Raw genomic sequence first — 27,308 nt, 5'->3', positions numbered from 1 at the left:
CATTAACCTTGTTGCTCCCCCTTACCACCCCTGAAAGTTGGCACTGGTGTGCTGCATGTGCGTTCTTGTGTGCGTATTTTGAGCACTCGTCACTTGTTAGTGTACCAATCCCTGCCATGCTATAAATAAAAACCAGTCACAGGGAGGGATGGAAGCCAGTGGAGGGCTTTGACAGTAGAGGACATAGTGGCCTTGTCTCTGTAGGATATGAGGATTAATTCTGGTCTACAATCGGATATCTTACTGCCTACGTAAAACATTATACCTTTGCACATTTAACACTTGGTTGCAATTGTTTAACTATTTTACTCAGTAGTGTTTGCTAAATAGTCTCATTCTGCATAATACTGTTTATTTGTGTCGTGCTGTGTTTCACACAGTATGTACAAGGTTCATTTACTTTTATTTACTGTATCTGTTTAAATATGTGGGAGCAATGAAGAACATTATAGTCCTATCATGTATCTTGGCATTAACCCTTTCCCTTTGCATGCTCTCTGTTTTGCAACCAGGCCAAGAAGAAACAGTAACAAATATGTGATCTTACCTTGACCCTGGGCATCCAGTAAGAGATCACAGAGAATTAGAAGGAGCTGGATGGTGGAAGAAGGCACAGCCACTGGTGATGCTTTGAATACCCCACTGCTAAGGCTCCTTGTGGTCATGGCACCATTGGAAACTGGGGTAAAATGGATATACAGTGATAAAACAAGCTTGACAAACAATCTCACTTTATTTGAGAATGTATTGATATAGTTAGGGAAAAGGGTCATGGTCTGAAAAAATGAGAAAATTAGACCTCCTTGGCCTCCTTGCCAGGGCTCATGAGGGCAAACACAAAGGAAAATCCTCTGGCACATTCATATTTAATTCACCAGTTGTTAAGCACAAAATATTAGTCTGCAGTCAAAGTACCACAGCTATTAATACAAAATCCCTTCACTGACCAACAATTATTAGATTCTGCTTCTAACACATCTGTAAACATGCATTCAAGACAAAAATGTATTGTATTTTCTTATCATTATTATTTCTTCAACAATCAAGCAAACTTGAGCAACTAAAAAATACACAAACACAAATTAAAATCAAAGCGGTTTTGATTAGCTTTTACACAGATCTTTAATATTTGGTAAGTAAGGGTAGTTTGGCCAAAAACTAAAACCAACTACATAAATAATCCATTTGGTATTACTACTAAACATACTTAATGAGTTCCAAAGTGATCTTTAGGAATGGCAAACAACTGACACAAAATGCAAGTGCAAAAAGCTCCATCCAGTCACTATAACAACTGCTGCACAATATGTGGCAAAGTTTACTAAGTGCAATCACTCACCCTGACATGTTTAAAGGAACAGCCTTCCAAAGGAAGAAGGAAATCAATAGGCCTACACTTTTACGCACTCATTTATATTCACATCTTGACACCCAGGAAAGAGATAAATTATTTGGCACCACTGCATCAATGAACATGTAAATAAAACCAATTTTATGTGCCTCCAAATACCAAAAACAATATGCAAACAACTGGAATTATGTTTGTTCACCAACCATTACATCTCATCCACGAAATCTTATTCTAGCAGCATACTGCCACCAACAATGGTAAATAAATGAGTATTGAACATTTAATGGTATTAAAACCTCAAATCAATATACTGCAATTATCAGGTTCTGCATTCTAAACATCAAATTCTGTATGTGGTTGTGATTATGTCTGGGTGTTACAATAAAAGTGGTACTTCCTTACACTGTGCTTGCATATATCCTATTTTTTTAAAGTTCCAAATAGGATTTAAATTCTAGTGTTGTGTTACATTGGAAATTATTTCCCCGGTTAGACAGATACAGAGCCAATTAGAGCTTCATAGGCAGGAAAAATATTAGGTATGTCACCAGGCCAAAAAATAGCAACAAAGATTGACACAGCTGTATAGATTGTTAGTAGACTATACAGATTAACAACCTAAATTATTTCTTCTTTCTTCAAACTACGTGGAAACCAATCAAATGTGTTGGCTGAAAAAAGATGTTGTGTGTTTGATACTGTACGTCACTCGCTACTGATTGGATTGGGGGGGTAAAAAGACCTATTATGTATTTGAGAGCTGAAAAAATTTACATGTACACAGTAATAAGTGCATTTTGTAACTGGATTCCAAACAAGGTCTTGGAGCAATATGAAGTGTGACCGGAGTGATGTCTTTCGAAGCTGGACCATCAGTGTCCTTCAAGATTAATCTCAATCCCACTATTAAGTCCTCTGTCTCACGTGCAGTGAGAAAAGTTTTTATTTTAAATTAATCCAGCTGTCTTCATAGGCCCGCAAAACGCCTCGCCTTTCACTGGCACTATTTATGCGTCAGCACATTTTTTGCCTATAGCATATTTTAAATCTAATCTTGACCATTTAACATATGTAACAACAGTGATTGTGTGTTGGGCTCTCAGTGCTGCCAAAACATGGGTGACCTACACAAAACCTTTTGCCTGAACGCATCGTGTGTAGACAAACAGAAGTCTGAAGCTGCTGCTCTGCTAATGTGTTGCTGCTCACACTACGCCTTCTGTGTAGACACTGTTACCTTTTCAGCTGGCATTTATTGAATCGTTTGTATTGTTACACCTAGGGTACACCAATCACACTCAATCAACTCATGTAGAACTACCAAAACATTGAATTGAGAGCATACAGTACATTTTGCATCATGCAGCTGAAAACCATCCTGCTAATAAACTGAATAGTTAGAGGGGGAAAAACTAATCAGAAACATCATTAAGCATAAAATCAATGTCATTCACATTACATGCTCAATAAACCTAATAAAAAGGTGCGTAAAGATTCACTTTAAAATATGAAGACAGCTGACACTTTGTCCACATAAATTCCTTTGTTTGTAACTAACTTCAAAAATATGTTAAGGAAGTAAAAATGTAAGGTCTCAGAATAGTCAGTCTTAAATATACTGCAAGGGAAAGGCTTATATTATTCTAATAACAAATCATGAAGAACTCATAATCTAGTTACATACAACTACTTTACAGCCCCATCCCCCAAACACACACACGTGTAGTACCTGTACTGTATCTGCACCTCCGGGTTGCCTTTCTGCTGGATATCCCACCAACGAGTCCAGCTCCCACTGTTGCCTGACTGAGTTTCTTCTCTTTGCCCTTCGCTGTACACTCAACACTGGCTCAGCTCTCTTCCCTTTCACCGGCCAAACAGCCCATCTGCAAAGATAGAGGGAGGGAAAATGAGAGGAAAAAGAAAAAAAAAAGGAGAGAAAAACCAATGGATGCGAATGAGAAGAAAAGGAAAAGAGAGACAGATTGCTTTGATAATGCAGATTGTCAGGAGCAGCATTCTTGGTACGCCAATGTGCACGGGGTAAAAATTGCAGAGTGAAACTAATTTGATTTCACTTTCCCCCAGTACTGTGGTATCCTTTTCTATTCATTTGCTGCATTTCAGCTTTTGAGCTTCAAATCACAAGCTGGGCCGCTGTGCACTTAAATCAATCCTGTAGGATCTTATTTAAGCACTAGACAGCGTACCCTAGTGCCTTTTCAATGTACACATACATTTGAAATTCACAATAAGATGCAGAAAAACAAAGGTATCATGGAAAAACTCTACCGATAGGAACAGGATAGATGTTACATGCCACTGCCAAAAAAAAAGAAAGACAGTAAAGTAGTAGTACTAACACCAAACAAACAAAGATCTGGAGCTAGACTGAGTTGGCCCAATACAGATCTAGGTCTTGGTGAAATCCTGATTCTATTTGACTGCAGGGGGCCACTTAAAATGGCTTAAAGGAAAACTATAAACTATAAGTAGTTCCGGTGAAAAAATGTCTGTCCTTTGTTTTAAAAACTGCACCAAATGAAATGAGAAGTAAAACAATCTGAATCTTATTTTCAAAACTGAGTGTAGTCATTTAGTGCCTCTGAACGCCACAGGATGGCACTAAGACACAAGATAAAAGAAATGAATTACACTGCCCCTCTAAACCTACTTTGTATCACTGAGGTCATGTCTCTTCCCATTCGCTGTTCAACTCTCTACTTCAGGCTGCAGCCAACAGCACACATTGCATATTACAGTATTTGTTCTTGAAAGTCTTTTGATTCCGGGATAATGGCATGGTTGGATAGGTAGATTGTGATACTGTGATACGGTCAAATTATATTTACTGTCTGTCAACTGTCCACAATGTCATTGACTTTGAATCTTGCTAGCATAACATTAGCTTTCTTGCTCATGGCCGGGATTCTATGAGCGGAGTGGACTAGACATGCCTATAACAACAGAAAGGTCAGAGCAGAGAAGAAGTCAGCTACAAGGTTATAAGAATTCAGCAACTTCCACATAAAAACATTTGCTGACGTAGGGACTTGAACCAGGGTCTACAGCTGAAGGACACTCTTCATGCTGACTATACACCCTGCTGTCCAAAAAATACATTAGTCATATGCCAATGTTCCCTTTCAATTTACAGTTCCCTTCCATAGAAAACACGATGTGCTGACACTTTATCAGTTCTTATTATAGTTAATACTGTAAAATCAAGCCTGAATTACATATTCAAAATAGAAATGCTGAGTGACATCAAGCACCCCATAATGTGATCTGTCTCAGTACTGCTCACATGATGGAAATAAATAGTTGAATAATAGTGTGTCTATTCCAGTTACTAGTGGAAATGCAGATATTAGAAGACAAATGACTGCTGATTATAAAAATGAAATTTAAATTCTTTACCAGTAATCTAACACAATGATAGAAACAAGTTGGTTTGTTATCCACGTAACACCATTACAGTACACCATAGTAAGGATAGGAGATAGGGTACAAGAGTACAATGAGCATAGCCAACAACAGTTCATTTATTTAGCAGAACTTGCTTACGCAATCGTTTATATTTATCAAGGCCAGTGATGTAACTGGACTAAAAACCCAAGACCTAAACACTTAAAATAACCCTATATAACATTGATGTTCAATAAGTGAGATGTTAACTAGGCCAGTGTATAGTCGAATAATTAGCTGACTCTTAAGTCGAGTCAGCTACCTATTTTTGGTTCACCTTACCGTCGCACCCTTTATGGAACGTTCCCCTAACATTGCACCCTTTATGGAACGTTCCCCCAACATTGCAACCTTTAGAGAACGTTCGGCTAACATGACGTTTAGAGAACATTCCTTTAACATTCCCCTAGCCTTTAAAAAATGTTAACCATGATGCCAATTTTACTATTACTTTAAACTGTCTGTGAATGAGCAGAATTAATTATATATTAGCAGGAATTAATGAACAGGCAAACTTAATGAGATTTAAAACTTTAGTATACAATATAAAAATGTACGAATATACATACATACACACACACACACACACAAGAATCAAAATCAGTTTTATTGGCTATATATACACATAATAGTGCAAATGTAGTGTGCAAGATGGATATTGGAATGATAAAGTACAGTTTTTTAAAACATATCAGTTGCACTGGACTATAGTTGCATTTAATTAGAAATGTATTTCACAAAATCCGAGACCAAGAACAGACATTTAGCACACAGAAGAGGCTGATTAGGGTACGTGCTTGTTATGTTAACGGTCACCTTAAAAGTTATTTAACTACACAATAGCACACAGATCAACAAGGTGAATACGGTAGTTGCCGTTATGGTAACGTAACACATTAACAGTTATTTAACTACACAACTGCACACAGAACAACCACCAGGGTGAGGAGAAGTAACTATACCGTTGACAAGCCTCTCCCGGCAGCACTTTGTTCAAGCACCCATCTGTGCACAAGCATAGAGCGCCTTCTCGCACCGGAGTATAAATTGCAGGACCAGCCAAACTATGAAAAAAAAGTGTGACTAACAGTCTAGAAAATATGGTATGTATTGTGTAGGTGAATAGCCAAAGTGGGGATGACCACACTCATCAGCAGTTCAGGAGAGTGATGGCAGTGGGAAGAAGCTGTTTTTTGGGTCTGGTCGCTGTTGCTTGCAGGGATCTATACCGCCAGCGAGGGGAGGAGGCAGGAGGATGGCAGCAGTGTAGAAGATCCTCAACAGCTCTTGTGGTAGGCCATGCTTCTTGCAAAAAAATAGAGCTCCATGGTTTTGAAGGCTCAGCTCTTCTCAGCTGGCCTAAAAAGAAAGAAACAAAGGTTTGATATGTCATACTTAGAATGAACATGTAGACAAAAGCAAAACAAATTGCCTTACTAACAACCCAGTTTTTTTCTGATCACAAATATTGATAGATTGATTTTTATGAACACATATTATATCAAGAACATCAAATTTCAAATTACTGTCTGTATGAGGGAAACTTCATCGTTTGCCCAGCGCTGGAAAGTTTTTTCTAGGAGGTTGCTAGAGTAAAAGTCAAAATTAAGCAAAGTTACAAAACAAATTAAAACCTCTTATCAGCTAAGCATGATACTGATGTGAACAATAAAATAACACCTGCATGTGTCAGGTCCTGGAAGACCTTTGTCTTTCTGCCCCATAGGCAGAAAGGCTCACGGCAGCAAACAAAGACTCAAAGCGCAATATATGTGCAGTTAATTTAAAGCTTAACTCTCGCCAAAATGCAACCTAGGATCTTTTTGTGGATGTACCCAAGTCAGTTACTTTTAAGACTGACCGTAATGTAATTTTCAGTCAAATGGCCTTTTGAATGGGAGAGCTAGGGACTCTTCTATAAATCGCATCAAAATCACTATTTTTGAACCACTAAGAAGGCTTGACACAACATGAGACTTTGCTTAAAGTCTCAGCAGGGGCTCTACACCAACTCCAGCATTGAGAACATTGTTTTTGTTTTGAGCAACTCACTGCTTGACTGGCAAGATGGTGACGAGGGGAAACAACTGCTAAAGGGAGTTGTTCAAAACTTTTATTTTTAGTCAACCGGATCAAAACTGGAATATAACAAAGCCCTATGAGGGATATGGCTTAGCTAAGGCTATACCACAAACCATGTACCGACAATCACACAATCATTAAAATGTAAAGCATTTCACTTACTTTTTCGTGAGATCGTGAAGCTGTGTAGCGTAACGATGCAAATTGAACCATGTTGGTCTGGTCAGACAGGACTTGAATCGGTCACCTTAGAGCAGAGGTCTTCCCCCTACTGGTGTGGGGGTGTAACGGTTGGATTTGTATACCGAACTGAGACACATATTAGATGTGAAATGAAAGAAGTTCATTTCCATAGTTGTGAAAAACGTTCTATTGATAGATTCTTGTTTTAAGTATTTTCACCTAACGCAATTAAAAAAAACGAACTCAAGCACACAAGTATTGTTTTTAGCTAAACTGATTTTAGCCTTAAAATAAATATAATCTCTTGCTATACTGTTGATCTTACTTAGATTTTATAAGACCAATAATTTTTGAGTGAATTTAGTGGTCCCCTAATACTGTATCTAAAGTCTCTTTTATATAGACCTTAGTGGTCCCCTAATACTGTATCTGAAGTCTCTTTTATAAAGACCTTAGTGGTCCCCTAATACTGTATCTGAAGTCTCTTTAATATAGGCCCTAGTGGTCCCCTAATGCTGTATCTGAAGTCTCTTTTACATAGACCTAAGTGAGTGACTAATACTGTATTTGAAGTCTCTTTTAAATAGACTAGTGGTCCCCTAATACTGTATCTGAGGTCTCTTTTATATAGACCTTAGTGGCCCCTATAACTGTATCTGAGGTTTCTTTTATACAGACCTTAGTGGCCCCTAACACTGTATCTGAAGTCTCTTTCCCAAAATTCAGCCTTGGTGCCTTGGTGTTATGTAGCTTTTGAGGACTCTGGTACGTTTAGTGCTTGCTAGCTACGACGTAGCTGTTCTTGGGAAACAGAACGGTCTTAAATATGTTAGCTATCTCTAAAGTGATAAGACACTTAACAGTTCACCATTTAACAATACTGTATGTATTTAAAATTTGAGGAAAACTGGGGTATCTTATTTATATATATTTTGCTAAGGCTTGTATTGCTAAACCCACCAGACTCCATGTAAATAAATAGTAATTTTAGCATCGGAAAACCCCACTTCACTCAGAAACCAAATAAAACTATGAAAAGACGTTTTTGGTCTTCTTTACACTTTTCCAACCATGACAACTCTAGTGTTGGTTGAAATAAAAACATACTTTACAGATTTACATGTGAAAATATGTTAGGTCTATACAAGCTAAAAGTACTGCTTTTAAAATGGACTCTGGTTGGTTTAGCGCTAGCTACGTCGTAGCTGTTCCTGGGAACAGAAAGGTCTAACCCTGAAGTCACTTAACTCTTCACCATCATAACAATACGATATGTATTTAAAAAGTTGGCTCTGAACACGCAAAAAGTTTTTTGTTTTTTTTATGTAATGGACTCTGGTTGGTTTAGCGCTAGCTACTTCATAGCTGCTTCAACGCATTCATGAGATGACAACTAGGCTGACTAAGCTTTTTCTGTCATGACAGTACTATGATGAGGGATTCTTCCACTCTGGGGACTGTCTTTAGTCTTTACAGCCATCTGAAGGCAACATATTCAGTATTTGGAGAGAGAGTGAGGGGAATAGCAAAAACACACTTTTTTAAACACTCAAATATATATTTTTTGCTCGTTTTCTCTTGCATGTGACTGTTTGTGTGTGTGTGTGTGTGTGTATGTATATATATATATATATATATATATATATATATATATATATATATATATATATATATATATATATATATATATATATATATATATATATATATATATATATATATATATATATATATATATATATATATATATATATATATATGTATGTATGTATATATGTATATCATAACGTTAGTTAAATACATTCTAATTTAAAAGGCCTCCGAGTAACATCAACGTTGGCAGAGGAAGGAAATTTGACCAAGACAATGACATTTAACGAACGTTAGCAGTAGCCTTAAGGTAACCAGCATATGCTTTTGACAATATTCCGTACTGGGTACACAACAAATACAATTTAACGTTTTATTTTTAATGACTCAGCGGTAACTTAACGTTAAGCTAACGTTGACTGTCAACCAGTCGACGAGCTAGCTAGCTAGCTAGCTAGTTAACTTAGCTATAGCTAGCTTGAGTTGATACCATTAGCTAGCTAGCTTTCCCAAACAAGCACAAAAAAAACTGTGAAGTACTTAAACAGTGAGTGGAATAAAGAAAACATTAGTTCAGGCTTAGTTAAAATATAAGCAGTGAGTGTTGTGAAAAAAATATTTAATTCAGACATACCAGAAATGCTGTAGGCTACGCTGACCGGACACCTCGGTCGACCTCAGCGGCAGGTTCAGCTTTGAATGTCGGCGTGTGGTTGGTTGTCTGCGATAGGCGAATCCTACGTTTCTAATTGGTTGTCTACACTCAAACGGAGGTCCAATCAGAACGCATAATGTGTGAGTGGACGTGACTAGAAGTAAACGTAGACTGATATGTTTTTATTTAAAATCCAAAACATAACAACAGACCATGGTTGTCTAAGCTACAGTGGAACAGAGTTCCTTCTACAAAATCTTTTGCAGAGGTAAGTCGCATTTTACAGCTGAGCTAAAACTACTTGTTTTATTCAACTTTTGCTGTTTACTAGAGCATCATTGTGTGGGGAACAAGTACATTTACTTTCATCTGTCAAATAAATAAAAACTTTTTTTTTAGCAATTACATATGTTCCAACTATCAGATATGCTGTGATCAGGAGATGCAAATGCACTTTGTTTCTTGCACTAAGCTAGCTAAACAATTTTAATTATTATTATTATGTGTGATTCACATCACATGTTATTGTGATTATTTCTCAATCATATTATTAAATAAGTCCTGCTTTAAAATGGTCTGTGGGTTGTTGATCTAGCTAAAACATAAACGTCGTGTAGTGTTGCAGTGAATGTGTATTTGAGCCAGTCGTAGAAAACACTGCTTTTATTGTAGTGATTTTATTATTTTTTATCACTAATAGAAATAATGTCTGATATTATCGTTAGCCCAGTGTCGGGCCATCTGGTACTCATATATATCGTAATAATAATGAAATAATGACAATACTTTTTTATGTATTTTTTCAAAAGATATTATTTATAAATACACTATACCCACATTTCTAAACGTGACAACGACGTCTTTGATTGGTCCAATAAGTCGCTGTTGCCATGGAAATGTTTACAGTCCATTTACCCGTGTACAATGGTACAATGATAGTTTCAAGATGTTTTATAAGCGCCGAATCCATTAATATTAATAATTATTGCCGAGCACCACCAAGAGGGGGAGGGAGGGGGCGATAAAACGAGAAAAAGAGAGAGAAACCAAAGAAAGTAATGTTGCCAGGGCCGTTTTTTGATCCCAGTCCGTCACTGTAGCCTACCAGTTGCAGCTATTGCACTTTAATGGAGATATGTAGGCTACTTTATACAGTGGTGCTCATACGTTTATGAAGCCTTGCTAAAGTTGACTAAAAAGTGGAATAAAAAATCATCTTTTGGAAATTGATCTTAATGCCTTAATTAGGAAAAATCCAACCTTTAAGGGCACGCATTTTCTTAGTGAATGAATAATGTATTGTGAATATATTAATGTTCTTGCTTAAAATACAGGGGGCATAAGTACACACACCCCTATGTTAAATTCCCATAGAGGCAGGCGGATATTTCTTATTAAAGGCCAGTTATTTCATGGATCAGGATACTATGCATCCTGATAAAGTTCCCTTGGCCTTTGGAATTGAAATGATCTCCCATCATCACATACCCTTCATCTTACCTAGAGATTGGCATGGTTTTATTTCAGTTAGCCTAATAGCAGGTTTGATTTGCATTGAGAGATGATGTGGGATTATTTTTATTCCAAAGTCCACAATATCTACCTGCCTCTATGGAAAATTAACATAAGTGTGTACTTACTTATGCCCCCTTTATTTTAAGGAACAACATTTATTTATTATACATTATACATTCACGAAGAAAATTAATGTCCTTAAAGGTTGTATTTTTCTTTTTCTTTTTTTAATTAAGACATCAAGATTAATTTCCAAAAGAAGTTTTTTTATTACTCTATTTAATCAACTTTAGCATGGTTTCATAAACTTATGAGTTCCACTGTTGATGTATATAATTCATTAATACTTGACTGATTTATTTTAAAGTACATTATACTGTAGTCTTATTATAAGTGACCTTTTGCATTTTTGTTATCAAGTACAGTGCAATATTGATGTGTGACCAGATACATATTTCCCAGTTTATTTGAGTTCAGTAAGACAGTTTAGTTAAGTGAAATAACTTGCTTAGTGTGCTGCTTGAAACAATAATGTGATCATCAGTGAAGTAATTGCTGTGTTCGTTTGTGTGTTTGTGTGGTGTACTTGCAGTTTCAATACGTCAGCCTACAAACAATTCATTAAGAAAATGCTTAGATCCAATTCTGGACCAAAATCATTTGCAAGACCTCGGACTTCAGGAGGTGTGTACTCTTCTTCGAAGAAGTCCAAACAAAGGTGTGAGAGACCTTTGTCTCCTGAAGACCTCAACCCTCCCACCATCTTGGGGGAGCACGGACAAAGGGGTGAGGGCCCTTTGTCTAGTGAAGGCACCAACCCTTCTGCCACCATGAAGGGGCACAGGCAATGGGGTGAGGGCCCTTTGTCTTGTGCAAAGAACCTGCCCTCTACGACTAGGCTGCAAGAACGAAGGGATGTGACCTCTTTGTTCTTCGTTGGCACCAAGTCTTCTACCACCGTGAAGGAGCACCGCCAAAAGGGTGAGGGCCCTTTGTCTTGTGTGGTAAACAAGACCTCTACCACCAGGCACCAACTACTAAGGGCTGTGAGATTTTTCTCTTCTGATGAAGTCAAGTCTTTTACTCCAATGCGGAGACAAGCATGGAGGAGTGAGAGCTCTTTGTCTTCATCTTCTGAAGACAACCAGCCTTCTACCACGAGGAGGGAACAAGAAAAAAGAGCTGAGAGCCCTTCTTCTTCTGGTGAAGTTGAGCCTTTTGCTCCAAAGCGGCTTCAGGCATGGAGGAGTGAGAGCTCTTTGTCTTCCTCTGCTGAAGAAGACAAGCCTTCTACCACAAGGAGGCAGCAACAACAAAGTCCTGTGTCCTTCATAGAGCTCAACCTTTCTACCACCTTGAGTCAGGATGGACGTGGTCGCAGCCTTTCCTATGAAGACGACGAGCCGGCTAATAGCTTTTTATACATCCATCTGAGTGCAAGAGAGAACTTCAGGGATGCAAGACAAAATGAGGAAACAGAAAGAGTAAAAAGAGAAAGAGAGAGGTGTGAAAAGATGAAGAAAAAGAACGAGGAGGAGGAGAGGAAAACTTTGGGTCTGATTTCAAGGATTTACATTTGGTGGCTCAACCGCAAGATAACCCGCATTGCTAGAGAAATCCAGTCAACCGTCGTGGATGAGCGCAACCTCCTGCGTCACGGTAAGAAAGCTACTGTGTGATATTACATTACATTGAAATGTTAAGGTACATTGTGTTCATTAGAGGTGTTGCTTTGTGAGTTTTGGAGAGAGCCAGGTTAGCAACTTCTTGTCATTATAACAATAGGTTTAAATTTGTAAAAACACAGTTAAGCTAAGATAGCTCTTATCTCACTTAATGTTGCCAGGCCAACATGTATTTTTAACAACTTGCAACAAAACAAATCTGTTGACTATTTTTTTTCGGAGGGGTGCGAGTGTACAACTGGACTCCACACTTAACCTTTCATATTCTGTTGTTTACAGGTCCCCTTAGTAATTCAAAGAAAATGGCAGAAAAAGAACAACTGCTTGACCGAAGGACGAAGCTGGTTGTGTACAAACGCAGACAAGAATTTAAGGTGGAGAGGGAAGTGAGGAAGCAAAGACTGAAGGTAAAGAGGACGGAAGAAAAGGTTTTGAAGATGGAGAATATCTCAGAGTTATGCGACAAACCAAAAAGGCCAACGCCAGACAGGCGTAGACTTAAATTATATAGCATTTAAGGGAAAAGGAGAGCAATCAGAAAAATGGCACCACATAGAAAGAGATTTGACCAAACTGAAGTAAAGAAAAGTTAAAAATTCTATTAAAACATTAGCAACCACCATCAAATATCCCCCCGACCACCTGATAACATTCTAGATGCTTTAATTCAATTACAAAATGATTAGCCCCCCTTATGAAATTATACAATTCTCTTGATTTCTCCATGGAAATAACCATTGACATCAAGTGTTATAGTGTATTTGTTTTCAACATAACAAAGACAAAATGTCCACTAAATTTTATTGGGATATTTTATTGAGTTAAAACAAGAAAGGGCAAAAATCAGACGTTTAAAATTATTAGCCCCCAGGCCATTATTATGTTATATTAAAGGCCTGGGGGCTAATATTAATAGTGTTCCCTTTCTGAGCCACAACTGACAACATGCTCTTAGAGTAGTTCTTTACTTGTCAGGTCTCCTGAGGGATTTTGGCCCATTGCGTGGTTTCCGAGCATGGACATTCACTTTGAGCACCCGCCACAGATTCTCAACAGGACTGAGGTCTGGGCTCTGTGTGGGCCACTCCAAGACTTTGGTTTTGGTATCCTCAGAAACTGTTGGACCAATTTTGATGTATTCTTTGGGTCATTGTCTTGTTGGAAGACCCAGCGACGACCTAAGGATAGACTACAGATTTCTGCATATTATCTGTCAAAATGTAAACATAATTTACCATTACCATGATGCCATGCACCCAAACAACGCTCCCTGTGCCTGAGGCTGCAAAACAGCCCCACAGCATGATGCTCCCCCCACTATGTTTAACTGTGGGAACCGTGTTCTTTGGGTTGAAGGCCTCTCCCTTTCTTCGCCAAACATAAGCAACATCCATGTGCCCAGCTAGTTCCAGTTTAGTCTCATCAGACCAAAGCGCAGACTTCCAAAACTCATTTTCACCTTTCAAATGTTCACTGGCAACCTCAGTCTGGCTGTGATGTGCCGCTCTTTGAGTAAAGGGGTTCTTCTGATACAATGGCCAGGTCAGCAACAATCATCATTGCAGATGTTGCTGACATCTCGGACTGACATATTTTCCTCTCCACAGTTCTTGCGTGTGCTTACGACCACGCCCAGGTTTGTTTCTTACAGAATTTGTCTCCTTGTACTTGCAACGTACAGGAATGGCTATACTGCCATTTCCAAATGCTTGAAAATGGCAGTATAGCCTTCCCCCTTATCATGAGCCTCCACTCTCTTCTTTCTGAGCTCAAGACTGATTTCCTTTGTCTTTGGTATGGTAAGTATATGTAGTTGTTGTAGTAGTTTTCAGTGGCTTCTCAATAATAATTTCAAGTGCCCTGTTCATTGGAGTCCTTTTACACTGATTGAATCCTCAGGTGTTGTTAGGAAGCCAATTGACTGCACAGGTGTTGTTTCAATGCTGATTTGTTAATTAGGTGTGTTTTGAAAGCAAATATCACATGGGGGCTACTATTTTTGACCACCCCATTTTCACAATATTTCATATAAAGCAAGCCTAAAAATGTATTTTATGTTCCAAAATGTACCAAAAATCTACTGGTGAGTGTTTGATTATATCAAGTTTTGTCAATGTTTGAAACATTTGGAAGAATTTTAGGAAAATGTTCCATAATTCCTGTGGGCTAATCACTTTGGCCTCAACTGTATACAGTCAAAAAGCATTGCGCAAAAAACAGTGTTCTAACCTAACGCCACCTGACCCAATCTAATTCATCCTAACCTTGCCTAATTTAACCAAGATTAGCCCAGCAACTATCCTATGCAAGCCTAATGTATCTGAGGCTTTGTGCCAGACATGTTATAGCCCAATGTGTTGGGTGGGCAGCTGTTGTCTTCCTGTGTGCGTCTCTCCCCTTTTCCCCCACTGTGTCTGTGTGTGTGTATGTGTGTACGGCCGGTCGATCTACCTCGCTGCACAGCTGCTGGTTATTCCACTCACCAACTCTACAGTATTTATTCCTGGGCGAAGCTCACCACCGGCGCCAGATCGATGCACCTACCAGTGTGGTAACTTCGCTTAACTACTTGAAAACTACAGTCTTAGTGTTATATTCCTGGTGCTTCTGTTAACGTCCTGTTTTCCCTGTCCAGACCTACCCCTCCTGATCTGTTGCCGTGGCTCATCACGCTCAAGCCTTCCTACGTTCCCGCTTGGATTCCAGAAAGAAAGTTTGGATCCAGCACTGCCTGCCCTCCTCAGCCCTTATCCAGGTGGGAGTCAGCCTACCTTGTGTTTTCTGTCCTTGGCTGCTGTAAGTACAGAAGTTACATTAAAAGGTTTTTTTGGGGCTTTGTTGGGGCAACGTGACCAGCTAATACTGCATACTGTAATGGATCACAACCACCAACTGCTAGGTGTGGGAATTACCAGACGCCTCCCCATACAATATCACCACAATACCATATTATTGCGATTTAAAAAATATTGCAATATTCTGCATTCAAATTTATTATCTTTTCTCCACCTTCTATTTTTCCCAATTTCAAATGATGTCCCCAAAAGGAAACTTTGTCAACATCTGTTTTATCTAAAAAGAAACATACCATTTGTTCATACCACTTCAATTTATTGCTGCAAAATGGGACACACTGACCAACACATATATAATAAATAATATATAATAAAAGATTGATACTTGGCGCCTGAGTATCAATACAGGATTGCCACTGGAAAAATTGCAATACTATGCTGTATTGATTCTTTTTGCACACCCCTACCAACTATGTCAGGTCTCCCAGCTAACCTCTCAAGTTCCTAATATGTCTGTCGTCATTTTTTCACCTCTCTCTGATCCTCAGCTTCCAGTCCCTCAAGCTGTCTCCTCGGACATGATGTCTACAGTGCGGACTCATTTTTTAACAGAGACCACTGTCATTCTCCACGGGCTTCTAAGGTACATTATGCAGTGGGGTTGCTTCGAGGGAGAGCGTTGGTGTGGGCTTAGGCTGTATGCTCTGATCAGTAAACAACTGGGTTGTTAACCTCTGCTGATTTTTCTACTAAGTTGAGAACTGACTTCAATAACTGTTTTAGTCGGGTGGTGGCTCCCCTCACTAGACTCACGTCCCCCAAAACCTCTTTATTATGGTCCCCTGAAGCTGAACAGGATGTTTGTGTGCTTAACCCTTTTGTTGTATTTGCCTCAACATGAAAAAAACACTTTTGCTGTCCCTATCTCAATTTTTGGTTGCTTTTTAAAATACAAAGTATTACGTTTTTTGCTTCTAATTTTTTTTTTATCCCCAATGTCTATGTCCCTTTTGTTTATGTTTTGTCACTTTTTCGACATTTTTCCAAAGTTTTTGACAATTACGTCCAGTGTTTTTTTCATAGTTTTTTTCACTTTATTGTACTATATATACTCTCACAATATTCTTTCCCATATTTCTTATATTTAAAAAAACTACTTGAAAACAGGTCAAATTTGACCCTAGTGGGTTAAGGAGCTGTTTTCTACCTCTCCTGTATTTTTACATCCTGACCCCGCTCTGCAGTTTATTGTGGAAGTAGATGCTTCTGACTGGGGGGGGTCTGAGCCGTCCTTTCCCAACGCTCCCCCACAGACCAGAAGCTTCACCCTTGCGCCTTCTTTCCAAGAAATTGTCTCCCGCAGAAGGAAACTACAATGTTGGAAACCGAGAACTACTGGTCTGGACCGACCATAAAAACTTGGAATTCATCCAATCCACCCAAAGACTCAACCCAAGTCAAACTAGGTGGGCCCTGTTCTTCAGCAGGTTAAAAAAAGGTTTTTTGACATACAGACCAGTCCAACATGTAATCCGTCCCCATGGAATACCAGTGGACATTGTCTCTGACAGAGGCCCACAATTTACGTCTCGTTTCTGGAAAGTTTTTTGTACTGCTTTGGGTGCATCTGTAATTCTGTCCTGAGTCCTTGCATTTCTGTGAGTGATTTTAAATTTGTTAACTTTAATTTTTGTGGTAGGTGTGATATATGTGTGTATATGTGTTTGTTGTGATATGGTTGTCTTGCTACTGGATGCCTAAAATTTCCTTCGGGATGAATAAACTATCTATCTATCTATCTATCCATCTAGGGTGCCATCCCCAATCCATGGGTCGGACTGAGAGAGCCAACCAGGACCTAGAAGCATCCCTTCGCTGTGTGGCTGCTCAGCGTCCATCCTCCTGGGTCAACATCTGCCGTAGATAGAGTATGCCCACAACTCCCTGACCACCTCCGCCAATGGCTTCTCACCTTTCGAGGTCGCCCTGGGATGCCAACACCCCCCCTTGTTTCCTGCTCAGGAGAGGGAACTGGCTGTTCCCTTGGTTCAGGAGAACCTAAAGTAACGTTTGGAGCGATGCCCGGGAAGCTCTGTTCAACGAAGCCAAACTCACCACCGGAGCCAGATCGTTGCACCTACCAGTGTGGTAACTTGGCTTCCATTTAACCTTTGTGCCATTTTAGTCTCAGTGTTATATTCCTGGTGCTTTTGTTAACTTCCTGTTTTCCCTGTCCAGACTTACCCCTCCAGATCTGTTGCCGTGGCTCATCACGCTCAAGCCTTCCTACCTTCCTGCTTGGATTCCAGAAAGAAAGTTTGGATCCAGCACTGCCTGCCCTCCTCAGCCCTTATCCAGCTCAGAGTCATCCTAACTTGTGTTTTCTGTCTTTGGCTGCTATAAGTACAGAAGTTACACTAAAGGTTTTTGAATTGTTACTCTGTGTCCGTGTATGTCTGTGTTCTGGGTCAAAACTTCTGCCTTAACCCTCATGTTGTCCTTGGGTCAAATTGACCAGTTTTCTATTATCAATGTTCTTTTTAACATTATATTTACTGTATCCTATAACTACCCAATTGTAATTACCCAAACTAACATGATTGATTCCACACAACGCTCTTTGGCAAGTAAAAACATGTATTTTGGGGTGTGTTATTCATTTTTATAGCATTAAAAAAAATTTAGTTGGTTTAAGAATAGAGACATATTACAAGATTGAGGATAAAGTACACAGGTACAGTACAGTTTATGTAATTTACAGTTTCTATTACACTGACATTTTTCTCAATATGTTGTGTTGTGTTACTCCTGACAGGAGCCCTAATGCTCTGCCTTGGAAATCACATACCAAAAACACTGTGTATACATTTTTTGTTGTAGAATGTAAACTCCCTCTAATTGCTACATGACCCCCTGAATTTACAGAAACAATACAGTTTACATGATCTTAGTGACCTTAATTGTAGCTACAGTCATTCAATGCCAGGTGGAGTAGATCTGGGGAATGATTGTCATGAGTCAGGAACAAAAAGATGACAAGGACAGACACTTAAACTAGAAATATAGAACCACAATTCCTTCTCAGTTTGACAGTCAAAGTAATTGCATTGATTGTGAACAAAGCTTCGGTTTTGTAATTATCTGAAGAAAGGATTTCTGAGGAGACCCTATTTCTGTTGAATTTGTTCGCTTGCAATCACCACTCCTTTTAAATAGAAGGGTTCAAATCACCTTATCTTCCAATACCTTAAATCCTCTATCTGAGTAGACTCGATCAAAATCAATGTTGGAGTGTATTCTTGTCAGGGAAACAGTGGGAGGTGTCTCCAGACAAAACTAATTGAAACAGGAAAACTATATTTACAAATGTGTAGGTTGAAGTTCAAATTTAGATGTGATCCACATACAGAACACCACGGGGTGAATAAATCATTACACTTGGAGACAAAAAGATGTCCAAGAATAACATCTTTGACCCACCAGAAAGATCTTAAAGCTGCAAGTCTGGTTGCACTTATTCAAACTATTTTCTGTTCAATCAAGTGTTTCTGTTTCATAAAAAGTCAATACATTACTTGATCAGTAGGTAACTTAAAACCCCAAAACATTCCAGACATGTATTTTTTATAATAATCTTTACAGCAATCCCATAGTAAATGCTGTTGCTGTGCAGGTTGACTTTGCAGTTTAGTTCCAGAGATTGTTGCACTGACAATGATGATAAAATAATATTGGTTCTAGTTGGGGGACGGTACAGGTCTCCTGAACACACCAAGGATGATTAAGAATATCGTTGGAGCTGCAACCACGGCAACTGCAGTGGAGAGCTGTGGGAAATAACATGCAAAATGTCAGTAAGATGTTACATCACAATAATGACTCAGTACTTTGGCCAGTGGAGGAAAGGAACTATGTACCTTTCCTAAATTACTGCACTTACAGTAAGTACAATTTTAGAGGTACTTGTACTGTAGTATTTCCATTTGATGCTCCTTTATTCTTCTATTCCACCACATTTCATAGGGAATGTGCTATTGTAATACATTATCCGACAGCCATAGTGACTACTAAGAGTTTTGTTTAATAGTTTTCCTTTTTTCCACAATCACTTTATGAATCAGATGCATTGTTTATAAATTAAAGTGTCCAACAATATATTATATGAAGAGAGGAAATATAATAGTGACCAGCTACAAAATAATTTAATGCATAAACATCACATGTGCATGTGTTTGAACCAAATGTTGAGCAGGTAAATGTTACACATTGTTGAGTTCATATGTGGGAGTTTACACTAGAAATAAATGATGATAATACTATTAATAATTATCAGCATGGTACTTTTTGATATAGAACATTTTATTACAAGTTAACTTAATGTTCTTGTGAAAACCACATCTAAAATGCTACATATTAATGCATGATTATACAATAAAATATCAGAATTGATTCAAAAAACCTGTTGAAATGCCTAATTATTACTTTATGGTTCGCTGATAAAACTCTCTTACTTTTACAAATGTAGCTTGATATCTCCCACTTACCTTAATAGCAGCACTATAGTCCTTTTGGAATGACTGAAGATACACATTGAAGAGGGCGAGGCTGCAAGGCAAGTACGAATCTGTATCTTCTGAGTCTTTGCATCTTTTGGAAGAAAATTTAAAAATTTTTCTTTCAGATTTCTGTTGAAAACAGCATACTGCACTGCAATTACATAAGTGAAGTATACATGCGCATTCAATTCAAACACACCTTTTGTACAAAGTGCTTACGAGCAAACTGTTGTTGGCCAGGTACAGCTCTGAAAGGCCAAGTTTAGACAATACTGACAGCGGCAGCTTGTAACCCTCCTCAGCAAGGAGGCCGAGGTTGTACCATCCCTGTAGATGATGAGTGCGGTTTACACACATGTACGCACACGCTCGATGAATACAAAACAAACTTGGGAAAATAAACATACACAGCGAAAAAATCAATTTAAAAATAGCAGACCTGTGGTTCGTTCCTTACTGCTGCCTGTGTGTACATTTCTGCTGAAGAAAACCGCCCGTCACCCTGCCCCTCGTACAACAGGTCACCCATCCTAATCAAGGCTGGAGAGGCAGTAGAATGAGAGGTAAAAAAAAATAGGGTTTAAAGTATGAATGTTTCCACAAGTTTCCAAATATTAAAGTCCCAAAGGAGAGTTATTTACCATAAGTGTTAGGATTTTGACTCTGGATTGTAAGGTTGTAATACCTCCACATACAGTTTGATGCAGAAGCAGGATCCAGAAAACCTGACTTGGGACATACAGAGGAAAAATGTTAGTTTGACAAGAAATACATTACAATTACATTATTACAAACAATATAGATATAGCTCACCATTTGTTGATCACATAGATATGCCACATTGAATTGGGCGGGTGAATACCCAGACTCAGCAGCCATTATGTAGTATAACAGTGAGCTGAACCTGTTGAAAAGCTAGAATGTTCATTTGCTGCTACGGCAATCAAGTTGCCTGATCAGGATCATGGCAAGTGTTAATAGAAAAAAAAGGTTACATGTCACTCTTGAGATAGGAATCCAAGGCCTTCCGCAAGATGCTGCCCAGGTATCCATTGTGCTCAGCTGCCCACTTTACCCACCTGCACTCAGTGAAAAAGACATTTCAGTCACAGCATAAGGACAATTCATATATGTAAAGTGGAATATGTAAAATGGTAAGTAGCTTACAAAACAGCATTTGATGGATGTCTTTTGACGTGGCCAGGTATCCCAGTGGTCCAGATGCTTGCCATGTGAACTGCTCCACTGATGTGCCCTCTCTCTGCAGCCCTCAGGTAGTACTGGTAGGCCATAAACTGTCAGAAAGACAAATTATTCAACTTTCAATATAAAAACTTAGTACCAGTCTGCAAGTATACTAGCAGATGATCACAGAAAGCTTTCATACTTGAGCTAACCTGGTCAGCAGCTTTTCCTGGATATAGACCCTGTGAGTACATGACACCGAGATTGAAAGCAGCTTCTGGACACTCACGGAGATCAGCCTTCTCCCAGAGCTGCACCGCCTGCTCGTAGTCCTGCTCAAAGTGTTCATAGTACCAGGCCAGGGCATTGATTGCAGGAACAAAACCCTGTGGGACAGAATATTGTAAGAAGCAATATAGGGAGTGCTAAGCTTCTTGCGACAGTAAGTGGAATGTGACAGTGTTGATGAAAAATGACTAATAAAGTAAGTAAGTCACATTTAATCATACAAAACCTTGTCCATTGCTTTGTTCAGAAAAGTGAGAGCTTTTGGGATGTCCTTTTCAACACCATGCCCCTACAGAGAAACACAATAAAATGTAATAATAAGAGCTAATACTTAAGGATACTAAGAAAAGAGTAGTCGTTCAGTAGCCTACAATATAAATGGTCATGTTTCTCATTGTACAGCAGGTGTGGTTCTCACCCACCCAGGAAATCCAGAGTTCTCGCAAGAGCACAATTTGAATTTGCTCAGCGAATTACTCTGGCCTTGAGTAATGCTGCTCATTAACTATGCCCTTGTAGCCGAGCTGCACCAATCACATCAGTGTATCTGATATAGGCGGGCCAGAGGCAAGCTGAACAGATGACGAAAGTTTAATCTACTAGTTAGCTCCGCTGGTAGCTAAGCGTACGGGGCTCTGGATAGGTCACCCCGTGTGTTGTTGTGATTGGTCGTAGCGTTATCCAAATGCGTGCAGTGAGATTTTCAAATGCACGCTTGGTGCTGCCCCTCGAGATGGGCAACTTTCATTACTTGATGCCAGACCCTTAATCCATTCGGATTTGGGTCTGGATTTCCAGGCTAGTTCTCACCTGCAATAGGACTATTCCGTAGTCATACATTGACACTGGTTCCTTCCACTGGACAGCTCCCCTTTCGTAGTGTCTCGCAGCCTTCTGGACGTCTGGGGACACTCCCTGCTGACCCCAGTACAGCATGCGGGCAACCGCTTGCTGCAAAACAATTGCTGAATTATTACAAAAATTAGACATCCTTACCTTGTTTAAGTGTCTGTGGCTGTTTTCTTTCACTCTAAAATGTGTGCTTTGAGAGACAAAACTACATACTTGACAAAGCTGCCATACTTGTTTCCATTTTTATCAAACATTGTATCTGACTTTGTGTGCTTGTGATAGAACACGGTACCTCTGCTTCAGCTGCTCCTCTGCGTGCCTGCAGTTTCAGCCATTGGAAGATATGATGGTGTTCACTGGTCTGGAGATTCAACATCTCATCATTGTTTAAGTAAACAGCCTCAACAAATGTCTAAAAAAAGAAAGGAAAGAGAGAAAACACAAGTCAATGGATTTTCTTTTCTTTTGTATTCCTACTTCCTTATAAGTCTAGAAATGCAGCTCTGGGCTTTGAATAAACCCATAAAACATGAGCCACTTTTGAGCACTGCAAGCAACCTGAGCAGCGACCTCGACTGGTATGACGAATGATCTAACATCCTAGAAGTATCACTTAATCCAGACCATCAGCAAATTCACTACAATTTCATCCATAGAACATATCTCACCCCCGTGAAAAGGCACCACAAGAAAATAATTAGCACCCCTTTATACACTTTCTGCACACTGAAAACTCAAGACACTGGGAGTGTTGACCCGTTGGTCAGTTCTGGAACAATATTGCATCCAAAATATCTGCCCTGATTAACGTTACTGTACCTGCTACTGTCAATTTTTTGATTCTGAATGACCTGTCAGCCTTTCAGCTCTCTGGAACTCAGAAATGTGCTGTATTTTCTTGAATTACAGCTGCTAAGAGAACGATTGCAACCCTTTAAAAACCACCTCATGACGTGTCTATTTGACTATTATGCTTTTAGGATGTCATATGTATGGAGCTTTCTACAGCTCGCATAAATGGAGCCCCAGAAAAATCTTTGGACACTTGGTTTTGATTGGATTGGATTGGATTGCTGAATCCCTGAAATCCATGCTGTAGACTTGTGTATTTGTGCATGTGGTTGGTCCCTTCTCTTGTGTCTGTCTGTGCATCTGTCTGCTTATGTGTGTGTTTGTGTATGTCTGTTTCTGTATGTATTAACTGTAAGCTGCGAACATCACTCTTACTGGTATGTTTTTTTCCCCCCTCCTTCCCGTCTTTCCTCTCCATGTATTTTTTTTGTCTCAGCATATTGTTTTGTAATTGTTTGTAATCTTTAAATACAAACATTTGATCACAAAAAAGAAAAAGTTAACATTGAATCACATATTGGGACCCCCCTCGAAAAGGTGTTTTGAACAATTTTGAACATAAACATAGATAAAAAATATTTTTTTTGTACAATAGAACTGTATTAATTTTGGATTGAACAAAATATGTGAAACCAGGACACCAATGCATTTGGTTACAAACAGATATGTTACCTGCTCTGGTGTGTGATTGTGACGATCTAAAGTTGTCTGTTTAGCAATGTTTGCATAATATGCATAGGCCAGGTCTGGGTCTGTGGGGAGGCCATGGAGACCCTGGTGGTGCAGGTGCCCAAGGTGCAGAAGTGCTAATCGATCATCCTTTTGGGCTGCCAGCAGGGCCAGGAGCCAAGCCTGCCCCAAACACAGAGGCATAGAGGAACAGAGAATAATAAAACAAGAAATGTACACCGCAGGCTGAGTTCTAGTTTATCTGACCCAGTAGCACACACCTTATTGGGCTGTTCCTTGACTCCCAGCCCAGCGCTGTAGAGGACTGAGGCCATGTGCAGAGCTCGGTTATCAGCTAAGCAGCCAGCTTGGAGCAGCAGTGGTAATATTCTGCTGACCACACCAGTGCTGCTCGCTCTGCTCAGCTTATGAAGTGATAAGGAGTACAGCGCTCGGCCCACAGCTGGCAGCCTAGCCCTTCTTTCTCCTGCAAGTCATGAATTAATTGTATTGCTTTATGTTAGATAATGCATGAAATGATAAGTGGAATATAATTTTTACTCAGTCCAGTAACAAGCAAATCAGTCAGTCTTTATAAACTCATGCTGTGCAGCCAAACTTTGTTCAAACCCACAGATCTTATATGAAATCTTAAAGGCGATCCCAGTTTCCAAAGAGCCCAAATGTGTGAATTCGGAGAAATGGAAACACAATGATGCGAAAAACATCTACAATATTTCCATTTGATGGTATGTGTTTGACTATTTCATTCAGAGTAAACATCAAATGGCTTTAATTTAGAGCTGAAACAAGCTTATAATATACTGTCCATGCATAAACACTGTCAGAATGTGTAGAGTGATTTTTCCAACCTTAAATAGAATTATTTCTAATATATGCACAGCCTCACCAAGAAGCAGAAGAGCTTATGTTTCTTGTGGTAGGCAGCAGTATCAGTTAATTAGGTGTTGAGAAAATACAAACTATATTAAGCCCTGTATTTGAAATCCTACTGAACAAATAATACCAGTGAAACATACTTTATTGTCAAAGTTTAAATATTCGTTGTAAAAGATGGTTCTCTTTCTCAGTGTTAAATGTTTACTAAAAAGCTTAATCTGCAGTGTAATGTTAACAATTACCTTTGTACTCAAGTTTGTTACCTCCATCTCTGGATATTTTGTACCAGTGCAGTTTATCTCTTACCATGTTTGAAAACCAATAACTTGGCCAATTTTGCAGCTTGTCTTCTATGAGGGACAGTCACCTCCCACACCTCACACTGTGACTTTGATGGTAGTCTGTCCTTTTCCATCCACTCATGGAAAGCATCGAAACAGATCTCTGAAAAAAACATCACATTAGACAGCTTCTTTGCACTTTCAATATCTCTGCAGAGGGCTCTTGAGAATATGTCAGGTACAGTAACATTAGCACCATCTAGTGGATATATAAGCCTACTACCAGACTCTGTCTCCTGTTTGGCCTTGAGAGAATAGCCACGGATTTTAACATTCATCTCGAGATGAAATTCTTGACAGGTCTGCAGCCATCCAGTCAGGTTCACGTTCCTGATAACATCTGGAACGAAAACTTCAGGCTGGAGGAGAGGAAAAATATCAGACTCAAACGAAGTGAATGAATGACATAGACATTAACTGTGGGCAGGTGCAGTATATTACCGTGCTGTGAGGTGATATCCTGTTGCGGTAGTAAACCAGTGGCCCAAAATAACCTTCCACACCTTGTATGAATTTCCCTCCGCCAATGACAAAGTATCCCTCTGTGTCATCCAGCTTCACATTACGCCCCATCCTGTGAGACAAAACGTGTCGACAACAGCAGAATACTTGAAGTGAATATATTTAAATCACCGTTACGTCAAAAATAGACTTACACGTGTTCTATTGAATGAAGGCTTCTCTGCTCCTTATTCATGCACACCATGGAGACAGTCACCTGAAATGCACACATGACAATGGCCACTTTATTTTTCATTATCACCATTATTTACATACTGTAAGGGCATCTTCTGCGTACCGGAGACGACTCACCATTCTACCCTGCAACATCACACTGATTTGGCACCACTCACTTAAAGGCACCTTGAATGGGGAAACAAATGCAGAGGATTCCCCAGACACGCCAACCATCTGGACGTGTAGCTGCCCTGTACATATTAAGCAATGGCTCATGTAAGTTCAGATATTGACACTGTGTAGTCACACATTGGGAATACCTGAAAGGTGAGATTCATTTCTTAACCATACCTGATTTTTTGATTAACAGTGTTGGTGTGATATAGTTATTATGCCGGTCTATATGGTAAAACACACCACACAGGTTGTCCTTGCAGTGTCTGGTCACAAATATCCAGATGGAGAACATACACCTGGCAAAAACACAAAGCCATTGGTAAACTAAATAGTCATTACGAGAATAGAAAGCTAGTTATATGTGGTGTGACTTTTGTTGTCTTACCATGGAAAAGAGATGGCTTTAACTCGCAAATACTCCAGAAACTCGTTGCTATAAGGGTCCAGTGTCTTTGTGATACCAAAGCTTTCTCCAGTTGAAGCATACATTGAAGACAGCAAATGCACCGTTTCTGAAAGAAATGAAGGGTTTTGGTTGAGTTTTTGCAAGATTATAATTTTTTTTGATCACATATTAATACATATTTTTACAAGTACAGTATGACATTACATTTTGACACATACTAAAATCATTCATCTGTTGTTTTTTTCTGAGTGTTATGTTCTCTGATTCTTAAATGTTGACAAGACATTTTAGATTTTTCAAAGCTCCCCTTAAGGTGCCTTTGCCCACATTTAAGCTCACTTTTCAAACCTTACCTTGCTCCAAAGGGCATTGTTTCTTTGAAAACTGTTGAGTTAATTGCATCATTTGTGTACTCCAGGAAATGCACAGTTTATGCTGTTTTACAGGTCGACTTAAATAAGGTTTAGGCTGCAAAGTTGCCACATCCTGGGCTGCAACAGGCCTCTCAAATCCACTGTATCTTACTGTCGCTAGGAGGATACAACTCAGCACCCACTGGGAGTCTGGAATAATCCCATCAGCTTGATACACCAACCAATCCGGCAGAATCAGCTCCAGAGTCATTATTTTAGGGTTACCAGGGACACAGCTCCACTGTTTCAGCAGGAGTGTGGAAGTGATGCCAGTTTCAAAAGATACAATGCAGTCCAGTTGTACTGTAGCAGGTTCATCACAAGAGTAAAGTATTTCCAAAAGATGGTCAGGCAGAGGCTCCTCTGGAGGATTCAGGAGTGTCACCTCGTCTAAACCCCAAATGATCTGTATGAAGCAGAAGATATGCACATGGTTAATGAAGTATGTTACAAGCACAAATGACAAGTGTGTTACAAATCATGAAGGAAAAACTGCTCCTACCTGCATGCTGAGACCAAACACACAGAGGCATTTGTACAGTGTATGGAAACCCATGGTTTATAAAGTGCTTTCATTAATCTCTCCATTAAAGATTATCGGGCTGCAAAGAAACAAGAAACCTCGAGATCCGGTCCTCATCCTGCCTCACCTCACTGATGTTGAAAC

At 39.3% G+C, this 27,308-nt stretch overlaps 3 protein-coding genes across 3 annotated transcripts in view; 1 reads left to right on the top strand and 2 right to left on the bottom strand.

Annotated features, from left to right (window-relative positions):
- robo2 (roundabout, axon guidance receptor, homolog 2 (Drosophila)) overlaps positions 1-4,129 on the bottom strand; it is a 331,658-nt gene extending 327,529 nt beyond the window's left edge. Inside the window, exons 1-3 of the mRNA XM_034862669.1 lie at positions 4,026-4,129; positions 3,081-3,237; positions 548-679 (exon numbers count right to left, since the gene is read on the bottom strand). Of these exons, the coding sequence (XP_034718560.1) occupies positions 548-665 (118 nt within the window). The 5' untranslated portion in view covers positions 666-679; positions 3,081-3,237; positions 4,026-4,129. The remainder of the gene's footprint in view (positions 1-547; positions 680-3,080; positions 3,238-4,025) is intronic.
- Positions 4,130-11,874: 7,745 nt separating this feature from the next.
- Positions 11,875-13,048, top strand: LOC117942489. The gene is made up of 2 exons (XM_034867965.1): positions 11,875-12,503; positions 12,809-13,048. Exons 1-2 carry the CDS (start codon positions 11,933-11,935, stop codon positions 13,045-13,047), a joined length of 810 nt encoding a protein of 269 aa, XP_034723856.1. The 5' UTR covers positions 11,875-11,932; the 3' UTR covers position 13,048.
- Positions 13,049-18,921: 5,873 nt separating this feature from the next.
- On the bottom strand, positions 18,922-27,301 carry LOC117941663 (protein sel-1 homolog 3). The gene is given in 24 exon segments (XM_034866643.1): positions 18,922-19,151; positions 19,869-19,971; positions 20,080-20,207; positions 20,320-20,420; positions 20,522-20,609; positions 20,694-20,784; positions 20,876-20,959; positions 21,048-21,175; positions 21,278-21,451; positions 21,580-21,642; positions 22,164-22,304; positions 22,498-22,617; positions 23,730-23,909; positions 24,008-24,213; positions 24,933-25,070; positions 25,191-25,326; positions 25,409-25,541; positions 25,624-25,685; positions 25,781-25,896; positions 25,997-26,118; positions 26,208-26,334; positions 26,582-27,047; positions 27,144-27,179; positions 27,182-27,301. Coding segments are annotated over 24 exon segments (3,081 nt in total). The 5' UTR covers positions 27,230-27,301; the 3' UTR covers positions 18,922-19,061.
- Between the last annotated feature and the right edge of the window lie 7 nt (positions 27,302-27,308).

The sequence above is a fragment of the Etheostoma cragini genome, chromosome 3, assembly GCF_013103735.1.
Source record: "Etheostoma cragini isolate CJK2018 chromosome 3, CSU_Ecrag_1.0, whole genome shotgun sequence".
Lineage (NCBI taxonomy): Eukaryota > Metazoa > Chordata > Actinopteri > Perciformes > Percidae > Etheostoma > Etheostoma cragini.
This window is presented reverse-complemented; position numbering and strand designations above follow the sequence as displayed.